The following is a 24674-nucleotide window of genomic DNA, read 5'->3' on the forward strand; positions in this document are numbered from 1 at the left end:
ACTGGGGAAAGACGAGTTTCGGTGCCAAAAGTTGGACAGAGGTTCCGGAGGCCAAGAGAGACATTTTTCTAGATAGCAGCAGACCAAACAGCTTGAGGAGAAGCTATTTCGAACTAAGTGAAGAAGGGAATACGTTAGTGTGACACAGTAGCTGCACAAAGCCAGTTTGGACAGCTCACCTAAACCTAAGGTCAGAGCTCGGATTTGCTTGTGGAGTGAGGAAATCTCCTCATTAGATTTTTGCCAGTATTTCTCTATAGGATTGCCAGTTTTGGCATCTAGTTGTACTTAGATTATTTCATTGTTTCTTAATAATAAAACCCTCAGTTGTTGCATTGATTTTCCCAAGTTAGGTTTTTCCGAGGACTTTTGTCCAAAAACAATTGTGTTATTTTATGTGTGCTAGCATTTCTTCCAGCTTTTATTCTTCTACAGTTTTATTTGTGTAGGTTGCAGTGTGAATTATTCAGTATTTGTTGTAGCAAACCGTATTAAAAAAATAAAAATAAAACTCACATGGAACAATATCTGCATGCCAGTTCTCATCATTTTCCGGCACAAAAACTAGGAGTTCTTAACACTTTGGCTACCCGTGCTCTCAGGATTTATGATGAGAATCACTTAGAAGAGGAAAATCTCATCTTTTGAAGGTGTTCGAAAATAATGGCTATAGTAGGCAACAAGGCCTCAAAGCATTTAAAAGAGCTAGTAAAGAATCTAAAGTTAAACCTGCTTGTGATGATCAGGTTCCTAATGTGCAGTTGCCCTTTATCCAAGGGACCACTGATAAGATTGTTCATATTCTTAAGAAGAATAGAGTTTTTGTTGTTTTCAAGCCCCTTAATACCATTAGAAACTCTCTTAGATCTGTTAAAGACCCAGTCAACCCTAAAGACATGAAAGGGGTCTACTCTATTCCTTGTTCATGTGGGATTCCTTACATTGGTGAAATTGGTCGTTCCATCAACCAAAGAATCCATGAACATGCAACAGACATTAGGCATAGTTGTTCCCATTCCTCTGCCTTAGTCGAGCATGCGATGAAATCCAAACACCATGTTTGCATTGAGGATTCCCGTGTCATCGCTAAGGTTGGTCACTTCTATCATAGGAAGTTGAGAGAGGCTATTGAGATCGAGAAGCATGCAATCAATCTCAATAGGGACGATGGTTGGAAATTAAGTAGGAGTTGGATTCCTGCCCTCTCCTCTTGATTTCTCGCCTTTTTTTTTAATTATCATATGATATAATTTTTTATAGCTTTCTTAATTCTTATCTAATATAGTTTGATTTCTTTATTATAGTCAATTTTTTAAAATCTTTCGATTATTTTATATTAATTTAATTCATGTTAATTAAAAATAAATAAATAAATAAAAATTGGTATTAAACATAAAAATAAAATAAATTATTAATTTATTATTATTCCCCTACTATAATGATTACTAACGGCTATTCCTAACTAACAATTCCCCTCCCCTTTTAAAATATGAAATTATCCTAGTTTTGACTTGACATTATTTTAATATGTCTAAAAAAAATTATTAAATAATTAACTTAATAATTAATTTATATTTTTTCGGCCAATTCCTAGTAACTAATTCCTAACAACTAATTCCTAACGGCTAACTCTAGACCTGGATGCATCTTTGCTATTTAATCATTTGGAAAGATTGATTTTTCCACCTTTGTCGTGAGGATGAACCACATTAGATGGTTCGAAACATCAGCCAAATCGTCATGATGTGATTAATCTGAAAGACAATCTCATTATCATTATGGATCACAAAAGTATAAGATCTAACAGTGAATAAATTGTTAAATTAAATTAACAATTAGGAGAATAAATTCCAGTTGCTGCAATAGGATTCTAATTTGGAATTTTCACATGGTATCACAGCGCAGTTGATCAGCGAGAGAGCTCAGAAGCGAAGAGAGAAGGAATTTCGTTATTCATTGTGGGCAACAGGCCAAAATTCCCAGGGGCAGTGCAGTCACTTTGACAAGAGGCTGAGTTACTTGAGGAGATTCGATTTTTTTGAGTGAGCGGCAAAAAAAATCGATCTCTCTAGATCAAGTGATTCCAAAGGCAGAGAGAGCAACTCAGTATTTTCGTGGAGCAAATCTCTAGTTGGGCACAATGTTTTTTGCAACAGTTTGCTAAACTAGAGCCAACATCAGGTGGAAGGAAGAAGAGTACACAATGAGGGAAAATTTTCCTCAGGGAACTTCTAGTCTCAAGAAGTTCGATTTTTCTTTGCAGATCAGCGTCGTTGTGAGAAGATCTTCTCACTCCAAAAGGGAGTGCGAATAGTTGAGCAGCAGCTGAGCGAAAGGAAAGAGGAGGTTTTCGACATTTTGTTGAGATGGCCATTGTTGGGCTTCATGATTAGGACAGGTTGGATGGGGCTTCCAACTATGTCATCTGGCAGGCAAGCATGTCCTTCCTTCTAGATGAGTTTGGCCTAAAAATGTATATTGATGCAGTGGTAACAGTTCCCCAGGACGCAAACCAGCTGAAAGAGTACAAAAAGGAGATGGAACGGGCGAAGAGGTTGATTCTAGAGAGAGTCCGAGATCATATTGTCTCACATATAGCTGGCAAAGATATTGCCAAAGAGATGTGGGAGAGTCTCTCCACGCTATACTAGGGTACTTCTGAGTAGCGGAATATGTTCTTAGAGGAGAAGTTGAGATGCATCAAGATGCAGAAGGGGGAAGGCATAGACCCCTTCCTCACCAGGATTCAGGAGGTCCGAGACTAGTTGTCAGTTGTTGGGGCAACACCTCAACCCACAGAGCTAGTGCGATAGGCACTAAAGAGTGTCTCCCAGGAGTGGCAGGTATTCGTCCAAAGTATCTTGGGCAGAGATACCTTGCCAAGGTGGGACAGGATGTGGGCTGATTTGCAGCAGGAGGAGTTGAGATGAGCTCTGTTGAAGAGCTCCATTAGTGGCAGCAAAAACAGATTGAAGCAGGTGAAGGAGGAGGAGAATGTGGCTCTCGCATCGAAGGGTCCCACTCAAGGGCAGGGGGAGTAGAGGAAGAAGAAGAAGGACTTGTCAAAGGTCAAGTGCTTCAAGTGTGGTGAGCTTGGTCACTACAGTACCCAGTGTCCTCTCAGGAAGAAGGATAAGGAGGAGAAGCAAGACCAACAAGAAACTTCAGCAGATATCGATAGGCTTTACTCCAAGCTGGAGGAAGGCTTTGCTATGTTTGTCGATATACCTCTAGGAGTGAGGTGGGGTGACTTGGTGTTGTAGCCCCAAAGTGCTATAGATGGGCAGAATCCTTGAGTCGTCCACCTCATGGATCAATATCGTGCTGCGGGAGCCCATAGTATTCAGTGGCAGGATGGATCAGTGACAGTTGATGTAGTCAGATTCCAGAGTGATAGTTACAGAGACTAGTAGCAGTCAAATGCGTGGGGAGCACAATGAAAAGTTGGCAACAGTGCAGTTGGCACAGTGCAGAGTCAGCGACAACACAAATTCTTCAATGACAGTGCAGATATGAGCAACAGCCAAAGACTTGGGTGACAGATGCATTATACTGATCACAGTTGATTCAGTATTTTGGATGCTTTTCAGTTGCAGATGTTGCAGTTGCAGCAGCAACAAATAAGAGGGAGTTGTAGTACAGATGTAGTGTTGGCAACAGTTCAGCAGGGTTAGCAGCACACAGATGCAGTGTATATCAGAGTTGCGCAGTGGTTGGTGGGCAATATGGCCAGACATCAGCAGCATGACAGGAGATGATGTAGAGACAAGGTGCTGCCACAGGGTGTGCAGTGGCACTAGAACACATTCCTCGCTAAGAGGGAGTGTTAGTTTTTGTAGCATCGGATGTGTTCTAGCCACGAAATTGTGTGGACATGCTAGAATACATGGATCTCCAAAACCTAGAAATCGTTTTTGGAAATTCAGCCTAGAAATTACTCAATTAGATTATTAACCGATTTTTAAATATTTCCTAAGTCTAAACTTAGGGAATATGGTTAATTAATCAGTATTAATTAAGTCAAGGTGTGAATAGTCTAGAAACTCACACGGATCGACTTCAAGATGATCCTAGCCATCGATTAAGATTTAATCTTGGCCGTTGGATTCCCAACAGAGGATTATAAGAAGTCGATGGGCACTTGGAGAAGACACTTAAGCAGTTCGATTTGATGAACAGATCGATTTCCTGAGTAGTAGTAGTCAGTTGTCGGAGAGAGAGTTAGTGAGATCGAAGCAGTGAGAGGGGCAGAGACAATGAAGTCGGAGGAAGGTTTCCAAATCCAATGAGTGCATTTGCAGAGAGGCAAGAGACCCATAGAGAGGCTAACACTGGGGCAACGCAATAGCCTCTAGATGCAATTTCGATTCTGCTGGGGAAAGATGAGTTTTAGTGCCAGAAGTTGGACAAAGGTTCCGAAGTCCAGGAGAGACATTTTCCCAGACAGCAGCAGACCAGGCCACTTGAGGAGAAGCTGGTTCGAACCGAGTGCAGAAGGGACTGCGCTAGTGTGACGCAATAGTTGCGCAAGCCAATTTGGACAACTCACCTAGACCTGAGGTCAAAGCCTGGATTTGCCTGTGGAGTGAGGAAATTTCCTCACAAGATTTTTGTCAGTATTTCTCTGTAGGATTGCCAATTTCGGCATCCAATTGTACTCAGATTATTTCATTGTTGCATAATAATAAAACCCTCAGTTGCTGCACCGGTTTTCCCAAGTTGGGTTTTTTCGAGGACTTTTGTCCAAAAATAACTGTGTTATTTTATGTGTGTGCTAGCATTTCTTCCAGCGTTTATTCTTTCGCGGTTGTAGTGTGATCTATTCAGTATTTGCTCTAGTAAACAGTAAATAAATTGTTAAATTAAATTAACAATTAGGAGAATAATTTCCATTGCTGCAATAGGATTCCAGTTTGGAATTTTCACACTAAGGTGTCTAATTAACAAAGTCCTTAGAGGGTATTTAGCCTAGGAATCCTTAGGTTAGTTAATGTCTGAGATCTGTCAGGGAAACCTCCCTTTTGGGGATAATATCCATCAACAAAATAAGGAAACAACCAATAAGGTTACACTGGTGGTTGATCTCATTGTTTCCCTTAACCTAGAGTGCCTAGTGATGCTTTGCACTAGACTATCAAATTTTGCAGTAACATCCTTAGCATCGTTAGCCAGGAGGAGTTAAGTCCTTCTCCTCATGATCCATAGTCTATGCTTTAATTTCATTTCATGAGCTCATCCCAAAGCTTAGGTTAAATTGCTCATCTAATGACTCCAATTATGAATCCAAAAATTGTAGAATTTGATCCTACTAAAACATACCATAGAGGATCCAAAGAAACATCCAGTGATACTAACCCTATCCTAGATAAACTCAATATGGCAGTGATAATGAAATTTTGGATTGAATATGATAATATGCTATCAAACCACTTGAAATGACATGTATTCTAGGATTCACAAATCCAATTCCCTAAGATTATAAATGGGTACCGATATTTCATGGGAATGGTTCTGTTACCACCATTGAACATATAGATGCCTTTGAAACAACCTGTGCTTCCCATATTGATGCAAATATTGAGGAAGAAGTGGAAATGAGATTATTTGCCTTATCCCTAGATGGCAATGCCAAAGCTTGGTATCAATCTCTCCCAAATAAGAGTATTCATCTTGGGTACATTTTGAAGTAGCCTTTATTCAAAGATGGGCTAAAGTATAGATTGTGGACAATTGCTTGATAGATTCTACTTAGTAAAAATCGAAACAACTGAAGACATCAAAAGTTTCAATCAAAGATTTGATCATCTAATGAATATTATTTGTGAAAAGTTAAGACCACCAAACATTGCCATATTATCAACTTACTTACAAGCTTTTGAAGGTAAATTTTCTTACTTTCTCAGAGCTAGGAACCTCATTATCATCATTCAAGCTAAAAATGATGTTATAGGAGTAGAAGCAAATTTGGTAGCAAGCCAACCAAACATTGAAATGGTGTGCCTTTCTTTGAGTGACTTTGCTGTTAATGCTAGTAACATTTTTGAAGAATGGAAACCCAAAGTTATCCAAAATTATAATTTTATTGTTGCCCAAATAAACATGATGGAACAGAAAACCAAGTTCACATCAGCTCACTAGCTAGAATGTTCATATTAATCCCCTCTGGTGCACCTTTTACTTCTTTTTTATAATGCCTTTTATTTCGGTGCATAGCTCAAGGATCAAAGCTTGTTCTTTATGATATAGGATTTAATTTACACCTTAGGATGATGCAATATCACTCATAAAGTTTGGGACATGCAAGGGTTCCTTTTGATGAGATGGAGCATCAAGTGCTCAAGAACCGGGCGATGGTTAATGAGATTAGAGCTCATGCTAGGATTTCACCCACGCGTTATATTATGTCTTGGCCATCTTTTGCATTTTTACTCTATTTTTCTTTCATTGTGGCCATCTTATGTTTTCCATTCTTTTAGTTGCATCGACCTCCAAGGCAATGTTTTCCGTCCCTACTCAAGCATGTAGATAAGAGGGTTTCAAATCCCAATGAACCGATGACAATTAAACCTGAAGAATGGAGATGGTATCAAGGTATAATAATGTGATATGAAGAATGTTAAGTATGAAAAAGAGAGAATGAACATGTTCTTTCAATACAGGTCTTCCAAGTAGTGCCCCTCCTATAAACCTAAGGCCTTAGTGGATGTCCCACTAGACTAGAAATAAAGATTAACCCCCCTAGTACAGTGAGAGAACAAGTTTACAATCAAGACCGGTGAATCATCCAAATCACCCCTTAATCCATACCAAATGCCCAAAACATTAAGTAAAAGCACCTAGTTGCAAAATGATCAAAGTACCTATTGAGTGGTGACCCACTTTCATCCAAGAGGAATGTTGGATGGTGGAAGGTGTGTGACTAATGCAGATGGTGGAGAAACTGGCATATCATCATCAAGCAGATGTGTGGGGCTGCTAGCTAGATGTTTGTCCAAGATAAGAGGAAAAAATTTCTCCTATGGGGTTACACATTTTGGTGGGTAACATTTATCACTTAGCATCTTGAACGGACCTTGCCAATGCTGCCAATCCGGTGATAATAGGCCTGTTGACCACTACCGGTCAACTACCCGTGCAGTACACCCCCTTTTTCTTTGCGAAAAGGGGCAGCACCTGATCGACATGTCCGTGCCATCCTACAGTCATCAGTAGTTTGATCATTTTAATTGTAAACCCAGTCTGCATGTATGAATTGTAAATAATCCTAGCAGATATGAGTCGTTTATGTAAAATTGCCTAGGTGGACCTAACTTTCTAATGATAATCTACGTCCCGGAAGGTTTTTCGTCTCACCGATCTACGATCGGCAGAGTTTTCCTTCAACCTGACCCCAAAGCCGGGATGGATTTTGTCATTAGAATTTTAGGAGAATCCTAGTGTGTTAATCTGCTAGATTATAGTTGTGTCACAGAACTGGGTGGCTTATGAGGGTCTATGTTAAGTGGGTTTGTCCCCTTAAGTTGTAAATTGTAAAAGTCATGATGTAATGTGTCTTGAGGGTTGAAAGATGTTTTAAATCCCCTCATGAGTCCTAAGTCCTAGGTCCTAGGTGATGTTTCCAAAGGCTTAGTTCGATGATCCATTTAAGAAAATAAATAAAATAATTAAATAATTAAAAAATTAAAAATTAAAAAATAAATAAAAATTAAAAAATAAATAAAAATTAAAAAAAAAAAATTAAAAAATTAAAAAATGAAATAAATAAAAAAATAATAATAAATTATAAAATAAGGCAAAAACCCTAAATAATAAAATAATAATATTTTAAGTGAATGCATGCAAAATATTATTTTTTAATAATTCGACGGATGAGATTAAGAGATGTCTTGATCTCCATCGACGGTCGAGATCATTTCGACATGGATCACTCGAACTAGCCGTTGGGATCATTTCCTTTAAGTAGGGTGCTAGGGGTCAGTTCAAAGGGGAAGATCTGTGAGTCTGGTACTGAAGAAGCTCTCTTGTAAATCTGTTTCTGGTTAATAAAAGAAGACTTTGGGGTCCATATCTTGCTGGTGTTACTCTCTTGAAATGCTGTGAGATTGTTTAATTTTCTGCATATTTTATTTTCAGCCATTAATAATAGCTTATTGTAGAGTATTGTGAGCACAGGTATCTTGTTCACTTGCTAGGGTTTGAGTGTTGTTAGGGTTTCTGAAGTAATGGCAGGTATCTCCATTACTTTCTGAGACCTAGCAGCATTTTTGCCCTCTTTACTGATGGTTGTTCTGAGCTGTGCAGAAAACCCTTATCGAAGAAGATTTGTGGGCGTTTGGGGAAGTTCTCGGCTGAACCAGCCAACTCCCGCAAGCATTTTTTGCTGAGCCCAGTTGGATTTGATCCTGGGTCTATCATTCAGTTTTATTTTCTAATTTGCATGAGAGATTTTCTGAAGTCCTTTACAGTGAAAATCTGAAATTTCTGTTCTTTAAATATTTCTGTTCTTATTGCTGAATCTGGCCGTTAAGGGGCCAAATCTGTACATTAATCAGCTGTTCTAGGGTTTCAAATTTTTTTTATTAGGGTTTTGATTTCGGTTTTGTGTACATATTATTTTTTGGGTGATTTCATCATTTCAGGTTGCAGGGTGTTATCAAAGCCGTCAAGCTCCAGGTTAACCAGATACGATTTGCAGTTTGGACGTAGGCGTGAAACTATTCAGCGATTTCGTGTTGTGAAACGCTGCTCTCTCTGCTGCCTTTCCAGTTCCATCACCCTTCTGCATGTTGTTTCTCTTGTTCACCCCATCACGTTGCATACTTACTACAACCAAAATTTTCATACCCACAGCAAAATCCAATGTTGTAAAAAAACGCTTACGCTCTGTACAAGCCACCCTGCACACTCATTTTCACCTGTCTATATCCATCGATTTTCAACTTACACACAGTTTCATTATTTCATATATCTGTCCGCCGTCAAAAGGAAAAGTTTGCTCTCAGCGCCACGCACCTGCAAACGCATAAGGTGATCAATCGATACGGGCCAAACAGCTGTGGTTGCATTATCGCAGAAAATACACCAGCAAGATCCGCGAGTATCTCCTTTTTCGCCATCGAACCTCAAGTTTTCACCTGCGTGCATTCATGCATTCATTTCGTTGATGCGTTCTCCTCACCGCCGTCTGGTTACCAAAGGGCTGCATACCTTCAAACAATGGCACGAAAAACTCTTATTAGGTAGCAAAACCATTCAGCGTCGGATTTGCTCAGGTGAAATCTGAAAATTGATTCGTGTGTTCTTCTTATCGTCGACAATCTTATCGTTTCCCTTTGCCTGCGTTAGGAATTTTTCGTTTAAGTCTGAGGCAGGGTCACAATTTTGGATCTTGGCATTTGTCAACCCGTGGATTTGCTTGGTCTATCATGCGTATATTTGCGGTGGTTTAATCTTTCAGTGGCCAGGTCTTGTTTCTTTTGTTAGGGTTTTATTTAAAATCGCGTTATTCCTTAGTTTTTTTTTTATAAAAATTGATTTTCTTTTCTTTGTTTTAGATTTTTAAGATTATTTAATTTTAGATTAGTCTAAATTGTAGGCTTAGTTTTATTGTTAGGTTTTGACGTTATGTTTTAATTAGACTTTGATGTTTTAGATTTGGGCTTGGTTAGTTTGTAATTTAAATTTTTTATATTTATATTTTAGTTTAGGATTTTATTCTGTTTAGATTTTAATTTCTTTAAAAAAAAAAAAAAAATTAAAATTTTGTGAAAAAATTTCTTGTTTGCCAGATCTAATTGTTGTCGGGAAATTACTGATGTGGGATAAATGTTTATTATTTTAGACGAATCTGTGATCATCCTAAAGATTAGCTGGTATCTGTAAATGATTCATGATTTTGCATGGTCGTTCAAAGCGTTTTTTCGAAATTTTAATTTGCTGGATTATCACTAAGTCGTTAAGCATTTTTCTCATTTGATAAAAGTTAATGATAAATGATTGCTCCTAATGAAATCATATTTCTGCAGCATCTGGTAATTAAACGATTAAACATTTACTCCACAAGGCACTGGTCTTTTAAATTCTAAATCCATTCAGTGCTTTTCATATCGTGTCTCCCAGCCAACTGGTCTTCAGTTGGTCTTCATCACCTCATAGGGTCTACCCCCCTTAGCCGCGGGAGATAGGCTTAAACGGAGGGACCGAGGATCAGGGTGACAGCCCCCGGTCTGAGCGTTGTCGTGTCAATTTGCGCGACAACATTTTTTTGGCGCCATTGCCGGGGAAATTGTTTTCTCGGCGTTTCAACGACAATCTTCCTTCTCATTTTTATCTTTTCATCTGGCCCGGCAGCGCCAACATTTTTTGGCGCCATTGCCGGGGACAGAGTTTTTTCTGGTCCTAGAGTTTCATCGACATTCATCTTCTCATCTTTCTCATCTCTCATTTGAGCTGGCAGATTCGACCTGTGGGGTTATCAATTGGATCTTTCATTGCCTTATTTTTCGTCACATCATCAGTATCTATTCGGTGTGTTTCTTGTTTGGGTGGCGACTCCATTTTCTCATTTTTCCCAGACAAGAAGCCTTCCTCGTATCTGCTTGTGATTCCTTTTTGGATCTTAGAATCAGATTCATTGTTCAAGTGGCGACTCCATTGTTTTCATCTATTGATTTTCTTGAGCAGATATCTAGTTCTATCATCCTTTTAATCCCTTATCATTCATCATGGATCAATGTTACTTGGGAGCGGGAGCGGGGAGCGGGAGCGGAAGCGGGAGCGGGAGCGACCATTTTCAGAAGCTCCCGGTTTGGGAGCGAATCGGGGAGCGATTTTTTAAAAATATATATATTTTTTATATTTTTTAATTTTTGATACATATATGTCAACAAAAACATGTAGAATGATGAAATAGACATAAAAAACATAAAAAAACATAAATTGATCATTGAACCATATATCACATCAATCATCTAGAAATTATAATCGTCATCAACCATGTCCACAAGTTAGTAAAATACATATTACAACTGCAACATATTGAGTCTTATAAATCATGATTCATCAAATTCAATATTAAAGTTTCAACTTCAAGCTTTCAGAATTGAAAATTCAATAACATTTATCATCATTGATCACCAAAGTAACAAGTTGTACTTGTAAGCCAAGTTTAACCATTACAAGAAGTAATATCGAAGATATTTCTAAGTCCTAACTTCTAACTGTTAACATGATATGAAATGTTAAAAATTTATAAAATGAAACATGAATAATGAGATGAAATGAAACAACTTTAGTCTTTCACAAAGCATCATATTCATAATTCACAATCATTACCAATGAGTTATAATTGCCAAGGCCCAACTTCAAACTTCAAATTTTCATTGTCACAGTGATATAATGTTTACAAAAAATATCATAATGTCATAATGATATGAAAGAGTCAAGAGTCAAGAGTCAAGGACTCAAAACTCAACAGTTATGAAAACTAAAGTCTAATAGAAACTAAAAAAGACAAGTAAACTGTAAATCTACAAGTGGCCCTTGCCACGAGAGTCCCCAGGAGTATAAGTAGGTCGTGGTGGTCTTCTAGGAGTCTCCCGCACAGACCGACGACCAGAACTAGAGCCTCCACGCGAGGGTGTCGATGGAGGTGGCGACAGCAATGGAACAAGACTCGGGCCCCGAGAACTGCTACTGGATGGTGGAGGTGGAGGTGGCATGGCTGCTGCAGCTGCTTCATTTTCATCCCGTACAAGCTCCTCTTCTAGTTCTTCCATATGTACAATGCCATCCTCCAAATTGTCGTCCTCAGGGTGATTGTCCCAAATTTTATATGTGGGATCTTCATTAGCCCGATCACAGTAATGGCTCAACAACCTCAAATTGTAGTGCACATAAACCAAGCTTTCTGCTCGGTTTTCGTTGAGCCTGTTTCTTTTCACATTATGTATATAACTGTAGGTGCTCCAACACCTCTCTACAGAAGAAGAATTTACAACCTGTGAAAGAACTTTTTTTGCCAATTTTGGCAAAAGTCCGTGGCCGCCATATGTTTCCCACCATGTGAGAGAATCAAATTTATCTTTGTCGTCCATTGCATGGAAGTTACCATACAAACCACTGCCACTGAAGTATCTGCCTATTTCAAGGCGCACAGCTGCACATTCCTCCCTGTCAGGCACCAACTTTTCTAATGCTTCCAGATATCCTCTAGTTACCTCTTGATCTAAATGGGGTTTGGTCCTAACACCACCCCCTGCTACAGGTTTGCCCAACCAAGATTCTGAGTAGTATTTTGGCGTAAGGATATACGCCAAGCAATGTAGTGGAAGGTTAAGCCTATTCCACCGTTCACACACACAATCATGAATCAGTTTGTACAAGTTGGGATCTTTATTATGAACAATGTCTTTTATTTCCCCCAACATGGTATCCATTTGCTCATACACCTCGCCAATCACTGGTTTGTCTGTATCTGCAAACCGAATCATGTTATAAATTGGCTTGGTGAAATCCAATACCTGTCTCACAGTTGTCCAAAACTGCCCATCAAGAGCGGCCTCCTCCACCGTTTCAAAACCTGCCATGTCAGCTACATTTGTAGCCCTTTCCTTTAACACCTGCCAATGTGGACTTGATACCATGCTAGCTAATGCCTCTCTTACCTTCAAAAGGCGCCTAAAGGTGAGGTAATAGCTACCAAATCTAGTCCTCGCAATCTTCAGCAATTCCAATCTCGAGTGACTGCGGAAAAGGCCATGGGTATTGCTATGATTTGTAATAAATTTTATCATTTTTTTTCCTTTCTTGTACAAATCACCAATCCATTGGTATTGTTCATTTTTGTTTTTGACAATATCATGCAACAGAAGGTTCAATGTGTGAACCAAACATCCAGACCAAAATATGTTCGGGTATTTATCCTCAATAATTGCTCCCGCTGCCTTACAATTAGGAGCATTATCAGTGATGACTTGGATGACATTGTATGGGCCAATACGCTCAATTGTTTCAAGCAATGCTTCTGCAATGTTGATAGCGGTCTTGAACTTGTCTGAGTAATCATGTGTAGCTAGAAAGATGGGACCACTTCGGGACACAGCAAGAACACTTATCAATGGCTTGCCTTTTACATTTGTCCATCCATCAGATACAATGGACACCCCATTGTCAGTCCAAGAACTTGTCATTTTATTCAAAGAATGTGATATTTTTGCTTTTTCATGATCAAGGCCAACAGTTCTTGCCTTGTCATACCCAGGGCTCTTGTATCCTTTAGGGGCATCATTTATGGCAGAAACCATTTCGTGCCAATAAGGTGAGCGTAGAACATTGAATGGTATCCCACATGCATAAAGGAACCTGTAAACTTTTGAATCCACATCATTCCTACACCCCTCATCAAGGAAATCTGATATGGTTCTACGCCTTAAAGATGATGACCCTGTGCCTCCATGTCCATATCCACTGCCTTGGGAGGATGCTGAAGGAGTTCTTTGTGATGGTGAGATTGGTTCAAAGAAACCCCTTAATCTTTTTGTTCTGTATTGGGCGTCCTCCTCTTCCTTTATGTATTTGGCTCTATCTGCTGTTGACACCTTGTCACAAGTTTTGATTCCTATTTGTTTCTCTCCATCCCATGGCTTTTTCCCGCAGAGGTGTCTTCTAGCACGGGTGTATGAGCCTGTGTAGTCAGTGTTGCAATGGGGGCAATGAAATTTAGTGGTTCCACCCCCTCTCCCTGTTTCAGCCCTGTGAACATATTTCCACAATGGAGTTTGGTCTTGTTTAGTTTTTTGACCCTCATGTTCACCCTCCTCCACCTCCTCCTCACTGGGGTTTTCACCCATTTGACTTCCTCCGGCTTCTTCATCCACCTCTTCAGTTTGAGGCCCCCTCCGTTTCCTACTCTCCACCACCATAATAACCATAAAAGGGACCAGGAAGAGGAAAATGCCAATAAATATCCCCAGGTCCATGGTGTTTGATGTTTGTAGGGTTTGAGTCTTGAATCTGCAAATTAATTTAGTTTATTGGGATTAATTCATTTAATTTATTAATTTAATTTAAATTAATGAGCTTTAAACTCAAACAGGTAAATTAAACTAACCAAATTAGCTACCTAACCAGCTAAACTAACTAAATGATTAAGTTACTTACCTCTGCAGGCTTGCTCCTCGCTCCTTGGCACTTGCTCCTCGCTTCCTCAGCTCTGGCTCCGTGCTCCTCAGCTCTTGCTCCTTGCTCCTTTGCTCTTGCTCAGCTCTCAATCTCTTGCTCAATGAAGTTGAAATGATTTTTTTTTGGCCCATTGGGCTTATAAACAAAAAAAAAAAATCTAAAATTTTTATAATTTTCGGGTCCGGCGGATTTTTTTTTTCCGCCGGACCGCTCCCGGCCCGTTTAAAATCGCTCCCGGAGCGTTTTTTAATGCCCGGGAGAGATCAAGGAGCAATCGCTCCCCGATCGCTCCCGGGCATTAAAAAACGCTCCGGGAGCGCGGGAGCGATCGCTCCCTCACAGACCAGGGAGCGCAAATTTTTTTACGGGAGCGCGCTCCCGACCCGCTCCCAACCCGCTCCCGCCCGGAGCGCGCTTCGGGAGCGGGTTCGAGGGGAGGGGGGCGCTCCCCCACAACACTGTCATGGATTATTCATTTAAGCCATGTCGTTTTACTGAACGTCTCCATGATTTTCCCGAAGAGGCCATTCCTAAATTACCTATTTTCTCGGGTGGTGATTCAATCGCTGTTAGAAGGCATCTAGGCTTGTTTACTCGCATAATGATCATATATTGTAGACCCCCTCAGTTTAATCATGAAGATATCAAAATGCGTCTATTTGTCCTTTCTTTAGAAGATGATGCTTTGAATTGGTTTAACAATTTTCCTAAGGATTCTTTCACTTCTTTAGAAGACATTATCAATGCTTTTAAAGATAGATATGGTTATCCAAACAGCTTGCCTTCTGCCCCTAAAATTGTGCAAAAGAAAGAAAGTAATCTTATAAAAGGACCAGCTGTTGAAGAAAGATTTCAAGATCAGAATGTGTCATCCACCAGTACTATTGCAGATCAAGACCATGATAGTGAAAAAGCAGGAACAAATGATAATGAAAGGGAAGAACAAAAGCAAATTATACGAGACCTAATGATGCTGGTAAAAAATATGGAGATTAATCAAACTAATTACGTCAATGATGTGAGAACTTTATGCACCCACCTGGAAAAACGTAATAGGGAGATGGAGATTGTGCAAAATCAGCATGCTAAGGAAATTGAAGACATAAAAACTAAATATGAAACAGAAATTAGAATCATGCATAGCAAGATGTCAGGATTAGAGGAAAATATGGCGACTATGAAAGCTGATCATGATAGGGAAATTGATTCTATGCAAAACAAGTTATTAGCTATGGATGAAGAAATAACTATCATGACGTTCAATCATAATAATCAGTTGGCTGACATGCAAGCGAATCATAAAGAAGAAATAAATTCCATGCAGCATTGCTTGATGAACATGAAGGAAAAGAACGATAAAGTAATGAAAGATATGGAAGAACATCATGCCAGGCAAATCAGTGCTATAAGGGATGAACACTCTAGTCATGTGGATGCCATTAAAATACAAGTTCAGAAATTTCAACAATGGTCAGATGATCAGGAGCCTTCTCATTTGCTACAAAAAGCTCCATCTTATTATGAGGAGGTCATTGGTTCAATTGAAAGATGGTTAATTGAAGGTGATCCAGATAGACTTAAGAATGATAAAGATCAGATGCAGGATAAAGAAAGACATATCACGCATACTTCATCTGATAGCTTTGAAACAGAAAGTTCTGTGTCATCAGTAATTCAACCTGCCAGAAAGAAGAAGCGCAAAAGAAAGAAAATGAGACGAAGATTTGATGCATCAGACGGCCGCGAGCAGCTTGATTTTCGGATAGGAAAAAGTCCTACCATATGCAAAATTGGACATGGCACATCCGACAAGCAGCCGACAGATTTGCCTGAAAGCAGGCAAATGCTCAGTATACACTATATTGAACACATCTGATGCCATGGGGCATCCTTTGTATCGTATTTCTAACCCTACTCCTTGTTTTTCCGCATTTTCATTTCTGTTTTAGGATTAGATTTGCTTTTCTAGATTAGTTAATAAATGAAGAGCTTATATCTTTCCTATGCTTAATGTTATATGATGATTTGTGGACGGACGCTACTTATATTTTATTGTGTGTTGCGTGGATGCAGATTCTGGATTCTCACATTCCTACAGAGCAGCAACGTGTCCCCAAGTAGAGCCAGATGTTGACCACTACCGGTCAACTACCCATGCAGTACACCCCCTTTTTCTTTGCGAAAAGGGGCAGCACCTGATCGACATGTCCGTGCCATCCTGCAGTCATCAGCAGTTTCATCATTTTAATTGTAAACCCAGTCTGCATGTATGAATTGTAAATAATCCTAGCAGATATGAGTCGTTTATGTAAAATTGCCTAGGTGGACCTAACTTTCTAATGATAATCTATGTCCCGGAAGGTTTTTCGTCTCACCGATCTACGATCGGCAGAGTTTTCCTTCAACCTGACCCCAAAGCCGGGATGGATTTTGTCAGTAGAATTTTAGGAGAATCCTAGTGTGTTAATCTGCTAGATTATAGTTGTGTCGCAGAACTGGGTGGCTTATGAGGGTCTATGTTAAGTGGGTTTGTCCCCTTAAGATCTAAATTGTAAAAGTCATGATGTAATGTGTCTTGAGGGTTGAAAGATGTTTTAAATCCCCTCATGAGTCCTAAGTCCTAGGTCCTAGGTGATGTTTCCAAAGGCTTAGTTCGATGATCCATTTAAGAAAATAAATAAAATAATTAAAAAATTAAATAAAAATAATAAAATAAATAAAAATTTAAAAAAAAAATTAAAAAATTAAAAAATGAAATAAATAAAAAAATAATAAAAAATTATAAAATAAGGCAAAAACCCTAAACAATAAAATAATAATATTTTAAGTGAATGCATGCAAAATATTATTTTTTAATAATTTGACGGATGAGATTAAGAGATGTCTTGATCTCCATCGACGGTCGAGATCATTTCGACATGGATCACTCGAACTAGCCGTTGGGATCATTTCCTTTTAGTAGGGTGCTAGGGGTCAGTTCAAACGGGAAGATCTGTGAGTCTGGTACTGAATAAGCTCTCTTGTAAATCTGTTTCTGGTTAATAAAAGAAGACTTTGGGGTCCATATCTTGCTGGTGTTACTCTCTTGAAATGCTGTGAGATTGTTTAATTTTCTGCATATTTTATTTTCAGCCATTAATAATAGCTTATTGTAGAGTATTGTGAGCACAGGTATCTTGTTCACTTGCTAGGGTTTGAGTGTTGTTAGGGTTTGAGTGTTGTTAGGGTTTCTGAAGTAATGGCAGGTATCTCCATTACTTTCTGAGACCTAGCAGCATTTTTGTCCTCTTTACTGATGGTTGTTCTGAGCTGTGCAGAAAACCCTTATCGAAAAAGATTTGTGGGCGTTTGGGGAAGTTCTCGGCTGAACCAGCCAACTCCCGCAAGCATTTTTTGCTGAGCCCAGTTGGATTTGATCCTGGGTCTATCATTCAGTTTTATTTTCTAATTTGCATGAGAGATTTTCTGAAGTCCTTCACAGTGAAAATCTGAAATTTCTGTTCTTTAAATATTTCTGTTCTTATTGCTGAATCTGGCTGTTAAGGGGCCAAATCTGTACATTAATCAGCTGTTCTAGGGTTTCAAATTTTTTTTATTAGGGTTTTGATTTCGGTTTTGTGTACATATTATTTTTTGGGTGATTTCATCATTTCAGGTTGCAGGGTTTCGCAGCATCCTCAGTTATCAAAGTCGTCAAGCTCCAGGTTAACCAGATACGATTTGCAGTTTGGAAGTAGGTGTGAAACTATTCAGCGATTTCGTGTTGTGAAACGCTGCTCTCTCTGCTGCCTTTCCAGTTCCATCGCCCTTCTGCATGTTGTTTCTCTTGTTCACCCCATCACGCTGCATACTTACTACCAGTGTTGATAATATCGCCGAAATATCGGCGATATTCGGAAATATCGCGATATTTTCGGCGAGCCGAAATATCGCCGACAAAATATCGCGATATTTTCGGCGATATTTTATATCGCGATATTTCCGAAATATCGCCGATATTTCCGAAAATATCGCCCAGTGACTGTAAAAAATTTCCGCATGGCCTATAAAAATCCGATTTTGGTTTTTTTTCATATCATTTTCATTTTTGATTGCTAGAGAAGGAAGGGGAGAGCTATGTGGTTGCTGCCAAGGAGGGTTTGAGCGTTCTAGGCCCTAGTATTGATATGCTATTCATGGTAATGTTAAATTCTTAAAGTAAAAGTGACATTCTCCTTAATCTTCATTTTCATCCTTTTACTTAAATTTTTAACATTACCATGAAATGACTCAGGATGTTTGAGAGTGGTTCCGGCCTCATTCGATTTCATATGGAGAAAGTAGAATTTTAGATTTCATTCAAAATGCAGCAGACTTATCAGTTTTTTAGGATTTCAGGATTGGGAGATTGTAATGTTTCCAGGTGACACCACCTGCCCAGGCTACCCCTGCCACCAGTAGAGGACGTGGTCTACCTCCTATAGCTCCTACTTCTAGTTCTTCAGCTTCTAGAGCATAGCAAACTCCACTACCAACTCCACCAGCACCATCATCTACATCTAGAGGGAAAGGGAAAGTTGTGGCATTTTCTCGCAAGAGGGGCAGAGGAAATTAATAGGATTAGACTTTAGTTATTTTCTTATGTTTTTGTAAGTTGTACATGAACAACGAACGTTGAATATTCAAGAATCAAGATCAAGCATATCACATTCTAATTTCTAAATAGTAAATTTTGACTCTATTTTTTTTTTAAAGTGAACTATGAACTTTGAGAAGTAATTATATTTTAATTTGATTAGATAAGCTGCAACCTGCAATTTAATATGGATAAAAAACTATATTTCGGTATATATATGTATATATATATAAAACTTGTCCCCCGTGTCTTGTTTCCAGGTCGTTGCGTTTCGTATTGAATACTCGTATTTACGTGTCCTCCGTGTCTCGTGTCCTTGTGCCGTGTGACTTAGCTTAGACAATATTGATGTATTGTCTCCGTGGAGGGTGGAGTCTGAGGAGCCCCTCTTGGAGGAGTCACCTTCATGGTTAGAGCCAGTGGCAGATGATCCATTAGAGCAGGGGCAGCAAGAGGAGGACTCAGAGTCAGAGGAGCAGCAACACTCAGAGGAGGAGGAGGAGGAGGAGGAGGACATTGCGGGAGCATCAGCATCAACACCATCTGCTATAGATATAGGAGAGCATAGCCCCATACCTAGCACTCATTATTTGACATTAGGTGCAGAGGCAGGGTCAGGGCCTCCTACTACTAGGGGCAGGCCTGGCAAACAGCCCATCATGTTTTCGCGTAAAAGGGGGAGAAGGCAGTGATTTCAGATAGATAGCTACTAGTTTTATTTGTTATGCTACATATAACTCATAATGATGAGATACTTTTATATATGTGATGTTATTTTGTATTGGTTCTCCACATTTGAGTCCTTGAATGGACAATTATCAGGGATCAGCAGGAATTGGTATCGCCTTTGATGTATCATTTCTATTTGACATCATATATATCAGTGTTTTCTTCATATTTATGTGCCAATGTGTTTATTTCATGTTGTTATTGCTTTATATGTTTAAAAATCTGAAAAAAATGAATATATTATGCATTTTTTATGCTTGCCGATATTTGCCGATATTTTGCCGATATTTTCGCCGATATTGCCGATAAGATATTTTCTGGACCCTCGCCGATATTTTCCCGATACCGATATTATCAACACTGCTTACTACAACCAAAATTTTCATACCCACAGCAAAATCCAATGTTGTAAAAAAACGCTTACGCTCTGTACAAGCCACCCTGCACACTCATTTTCACCTGTCTATATCCATCGATTTTCAACTTACACACAGTTTCATTATTTCATATATCTGTCCGCCGTCAAAAGGAAACGTTTGCTCTCAATGCCACGCACCTGCAAACGCATAAGGTGATCAATCGATACGGGCCAAACAGCTGTGGTTGCATTATCGCAGAAAATACGCCAGCAAGATCCGCGAGTATCTCCTTTTTCGCCATCAAACCTCAAGTTTTCACCTGCGTGCATTCATGCATTCATTTCGTTGATGCGTTCTCCTCACCGCCGTCTGGTTACCAAAGGGCTGCATACCTTCAAACAGTGGCACGAAAAACTCTTATCAGGTAGCAAAACCATTCAGCGTCGGATTTGCTCAGGTGAAATCTGAAAACTGATTCGTGTGTTCTTCTTATCGTCGACAGTCTTATCGTTTCCCTTTGCTTGCGTTAGGAATTTTTCGTTTAAGTCTGAGGCAGGGTCACAATTTTGGATCTTGGCATTTGTCAACCCGTGGATTTGCTTGGTCTATCATGCGTATATTTGCGGTGGTTTAATCTTTCAGTAGCCAGGTCTTGTTTCTTTTGTTAGGGTTTTATTTAAAATCGCGTTATTCCTAAGTTTTTTTTTTATAAAAATTGATTTTCTTTTCTTTGTTTTAGATTTTTAAGATTATTTAATTTTAGATTAGTCTAAATTGTAGGCTTAGTTTTATTGTTAGGTTTTGACGTTATGTTTTAATTAGACTTTGATGTTTTAGATTTGGGCTTGGTTAGTTTGTAATTTAAATTTTTTATATTTATATTTTAGTTTAGGATTTTATTCTGTTTAGATTTTAATTTCTTTAAAAAAAAAAATAAAAAATTAAAATTTTGTGAAAAATTTTCTTGTTTGCCAGATCTAATTGTTGTCGGGAAATTACTGATGTGGGATAAATGTTTATTATTTTAGACGAATCTGTGATCATCCTAAAGATTAGCTGGTATCTGTAAATGATTCATGATTTTGCATGGTTGTTCAAAGCGTTTTTTCGAAATTTTAATTTGCTGGATTATCACTAAGTCGTTAAGCATTTTTCTCATTTGATAAAAGTTAATGATAAATGATTGCTCCTAATGAGATCATATTTCTGCAGCATCTGGTAATTAAACGATTAAACATTTACTCCACAAGGCACTGGTCTTTTAAATTCTAAATCCATTCAGTGCTTTTCATATCGTGTCTCCCAGCCAACTGGTCTTCAGTTGGTCTTCATCACCTCATAGGGTCTACCCCCCTTAGCCGCGGGAGACAGGCTTAAACGGAGGGACCGGGGATCAGGGTGACAGCCCCCGGTCTGAGCGTTGTCGTGTCAATCTGCGCGACAACAAGGCCATTACAAAATGGCCCACATAAAAGTTAGATGCCTACTACCTTAATGACATGGTTTATGTCTTCTACAATCTTAGGTTGTGGGAGAAGCAAATTGACAAAGCGCTTGACATGGATGCCATTTTATTGGATGTGATTGACACCACAAGTGCATGGAGGGTGGAGATCGAAAGGCATATCATGGAGGAGACACATGAGTGGTTGAAGCATGATGTCAATGTGTTGGATGCAGCAAGGGAATTAGAGGAGGATGTTCCACTTCTAGGAGAGACACATTCGGAGGAGGAGATTGAGAGTGCATCACAACCACTCCCTCTACAAAGATAGGTAGCTAGGGGAAGAGTCGGAATACATCCCACTTCAGCTTCCACCTTAGGCCCAACATCTTCCACCTTAGCCCTAGCAATTGCACCTTCCACCTCAACACGTCCACCTCAGCACCAACAATTTCGCCTCCCACCTGAAGCTCAACCTCAACATGTCCATCTTCTACTTCCAAAGGAAGAGCAATGACCTTTTCCTATAAAAGGGGTAGAGAGAATCATTGATTCCTTAGTGCATTATCCTTCTAGTAGCCAGATGTCTCATGATGATTCATCTCATGAGACACATTTATTTTTGTTTTGTTGTGCTTTTGTATCAACCTATGAGGGTTTATGACTCAGGAAAAATATCATATTTTAGTATCTATGTGTGATGTAACACTTCACATCTTATACATGTTATATATCATTTTTTTCATATTTATGTATAAATGTGTTTGTTTGATGTTTTTGTTGCTTTAAATGTTTAAAAAAATGATTATGTTTGTATTTTTTACATATCCCTATATTTTCCACAATATTGTCAATAAATCATATTCCGGATCATCAGCAATATATTCACTGAGACAATAAATGTTACATTGGTGAGCGACAATTAAGTTCTAGATATACTCACATGCTCAACGAAAGAAAGCAGGTGATGTGAAAAGATATGGAAGGTAAGGGGACAAATAGCCTGCCATGAGTATTCTCTGAAATATGGAAAGAAGAGGCTTCAAAGGGAGGAGCTAAGAACAAGATGGTTTGGACTCAGTGATGACTCAGCAAGAGAAACTGTAAATGCCAACTTGCCTGGTCGACTAAAAAAATTATAAATATTAAAATTTGATGAAAAAGAAATACAGGCAATTGCATTTCATGGCAAATCCAATTAGACATAAGAAGAGACACTATCATGTAAATAGTTTAATGAAATTGTAAACATGGTAAATATATGATAGGTTATAAGCCATAACCATGATGGCTGAACTAAAAACTAATAGCAGTTATTTTGCAATAGCATAGTAGAATTATTTTCCTTAAATAGTTCTGCCTGCTGATATTTTCCACATAGTCGAACTAATATACGAAATGGCCCTCTTCCGGGCACTTTTTCTGGTCAATTTTGCCCAAAATTCAGTAGAGATTTTTAAGAATCACAAGTTTAAAGTTGTTTAATCTGCAAAGTTCTAGTGCCACAGGGGTTTTTTTAAGGTGTTTTTATGCATTCAAAAGTGCATTAAACATTTTAAACAAGAAGAAATCACAATCTTGCTCAAAATTATATTGACATATTCTGGCCAATGAAGCCATTTCATCTATTAGTTAGACTCTGCTAATATTATCACAGATTACTCTATCTTCTATCACTTTTTAAAATAACAGTTATATTCTCAAGCATTTCTTATGTACTACAAACTTAAAAGCACAAGCTGCATCTTAGATAAAATATAAGATGAAAAAAGAGAAAAAAAGTACTGGAGATTTTGACTTCTTTTGACAAATTTTTACCATCTTTGTTTGAATTTTACTGGTAAATTTATCCATATTTGGTCAAGTTTGAAACATAAGCTTCAGAAGACTTCTGAGTTTAACCAAATTTGACCAAATCATGTTGATTCCTGAGTATGGGTGATTTTTATGGCAGGTCAATGAATCAGTCAACTCAGTGAGTTTCTCTAGTAACTAGGGAGTCCTGGTACTGTCTAAGAAAGGGTATATTTGTGTGGTAAATTTTTATACTGTTCAGTTTGTACTGTTAATTGAGATTGCAGTCCACCACTTGACAGGTTGTGATAGTAATAGTCACACTAAAGTTGTGTGCGTTCTTCAATCTCCTCTTCAACTGCACCCATCCCTCATGCACTCGCACTAGCGTCTTGATGATCTCCTCCCATACAAATGGAAATTGCCATATCTGTGGTCCAAAAAAAAATTCACTCTTGCCACATCCATAGTTGCACCTACATCACATCCAACCTTATATATTTTAGATTGGCTGTGTACATATGAATCATGTTTATATGGAGATTATGATTGTTCCAGCTTTCAAAACAGAGAATATATCCTAACCAAACAGACAATTTTATCCAACGATGGGATTGCAGTTTCTTGATCCAAAGAGCTCTGTTTTAAATAAGAATGGCAAAAAAATTATCTCATAGAGATGTATCTTATCGTTTACAAAAAATAAATTCAATATATTTTTAACAATCCAAAATATGATCCAACATTGCTAAACTTAAAACTAAGGGAAATATTAGAGCAAGTTACCCGTGGTAAAAAGTCTTTCCGTATACCATAATTACTATCTATATCAATCTGTCCTCCTTGTCCAGGGGGAATAGCTTGTCGATATCGACATCCACCTGCTGTTGAATTCTCCTGTTCAGTTGCATCGAAGATCAGTTACAGTGCCAGTTATGTATGAATATGAAAGTGTAGAAGATTAGTTATAGTGCCAATTATGTATGAATATGAAAATGAATGGAAATCTCCTAAATCTTCAAGTGTTCTGTAAAATAATTGTCAGATACCAACCACTGTCATGTAATACTCGATTATTATCTATTTAACCAATATTGATGCTGCTATACAGAAAGTACAGAGCTAAAAAATGAGATGATATGAATTTGAGATACAGCTTCGGCATCTATTCATCAGATTCAGAAAACTTTTCAGACCTGTTCAGCCAATGATAGATAGCCTCCAACATCTGGTAGAAAGGTACCATCAAACAGTATGCCACCCTCCCCTCCAATTCCAACTTGAATGTCATCACGCCCCATCATGTAAAGAAGATCATATAGTTGATTTACAGCATGCCCAGCATTAGTCCATGCATTTGCACTGATAGTTATTGCCTGCCTCAAGCACCTTAACATATGAATATCTGCAGATCTCCTCGCTAAAGTATGGTCAATATAGAAATGCTCAGCTGTTCAAAGGAAATAGCACAAAAGGAATATACCACGAGTTCAAAAGCACTTGTCATATTCTTCTCCAATAATTGCTATAATTTTTTTTAGTAAAATTGTAT

At 38.5% G+C, this 24674-nt stretch overlaps 1 protein-coding gene across 4 annotated transcripts in view; it reads right to left on the reverse strand.

The window, feature by feature from the left end:
• Nucleotides 1-24674, reverse strand: part of LOC149236313 (nucleoside hydrolase 3-like) — a 335414-nt gene that overhangs the window by 187168 nt on the left and 123572 nt on the right. For 3 of the 4 annotated variants that reach the window (XM_089372377.1, XM_089372374.1, XM_089372375.1), the window contains 2 exons: nucleotides 24319-24498; nucleotides 23909-24019 (listed from right to left, as the gene is read on the reverse strand). The exons of the other annotated variant lie outside the window; for it this stretch is intronic. In XM_089372377.1, coding sequence (XP_089228503.1) covers nucleotides 23909-24019; nucleotides 24319-24498 — 291 coding nt within the window. The remainder of the gene's footprint in view (nucleotides 1-23908; nucleotides 24020-24318; nucleotides 24499-24674) is intronic. 4 annotated transcript variants of the gene reach the window in all.

Source organism: Pinus tabuliformis, chromosome 8 (assembly GCF_031772625.1).
Source record: "Pinus tabuliformis cultivar Carrire ecotype Pingquan chromosome 8, CPIR1, whole genome shotgun sequence".
NCBI lineage: Eukaryota > Viridiplantae > Streptophyta > Pinopsida > Pinales > Pinaceae > Pinus > Pinus tabuliformis.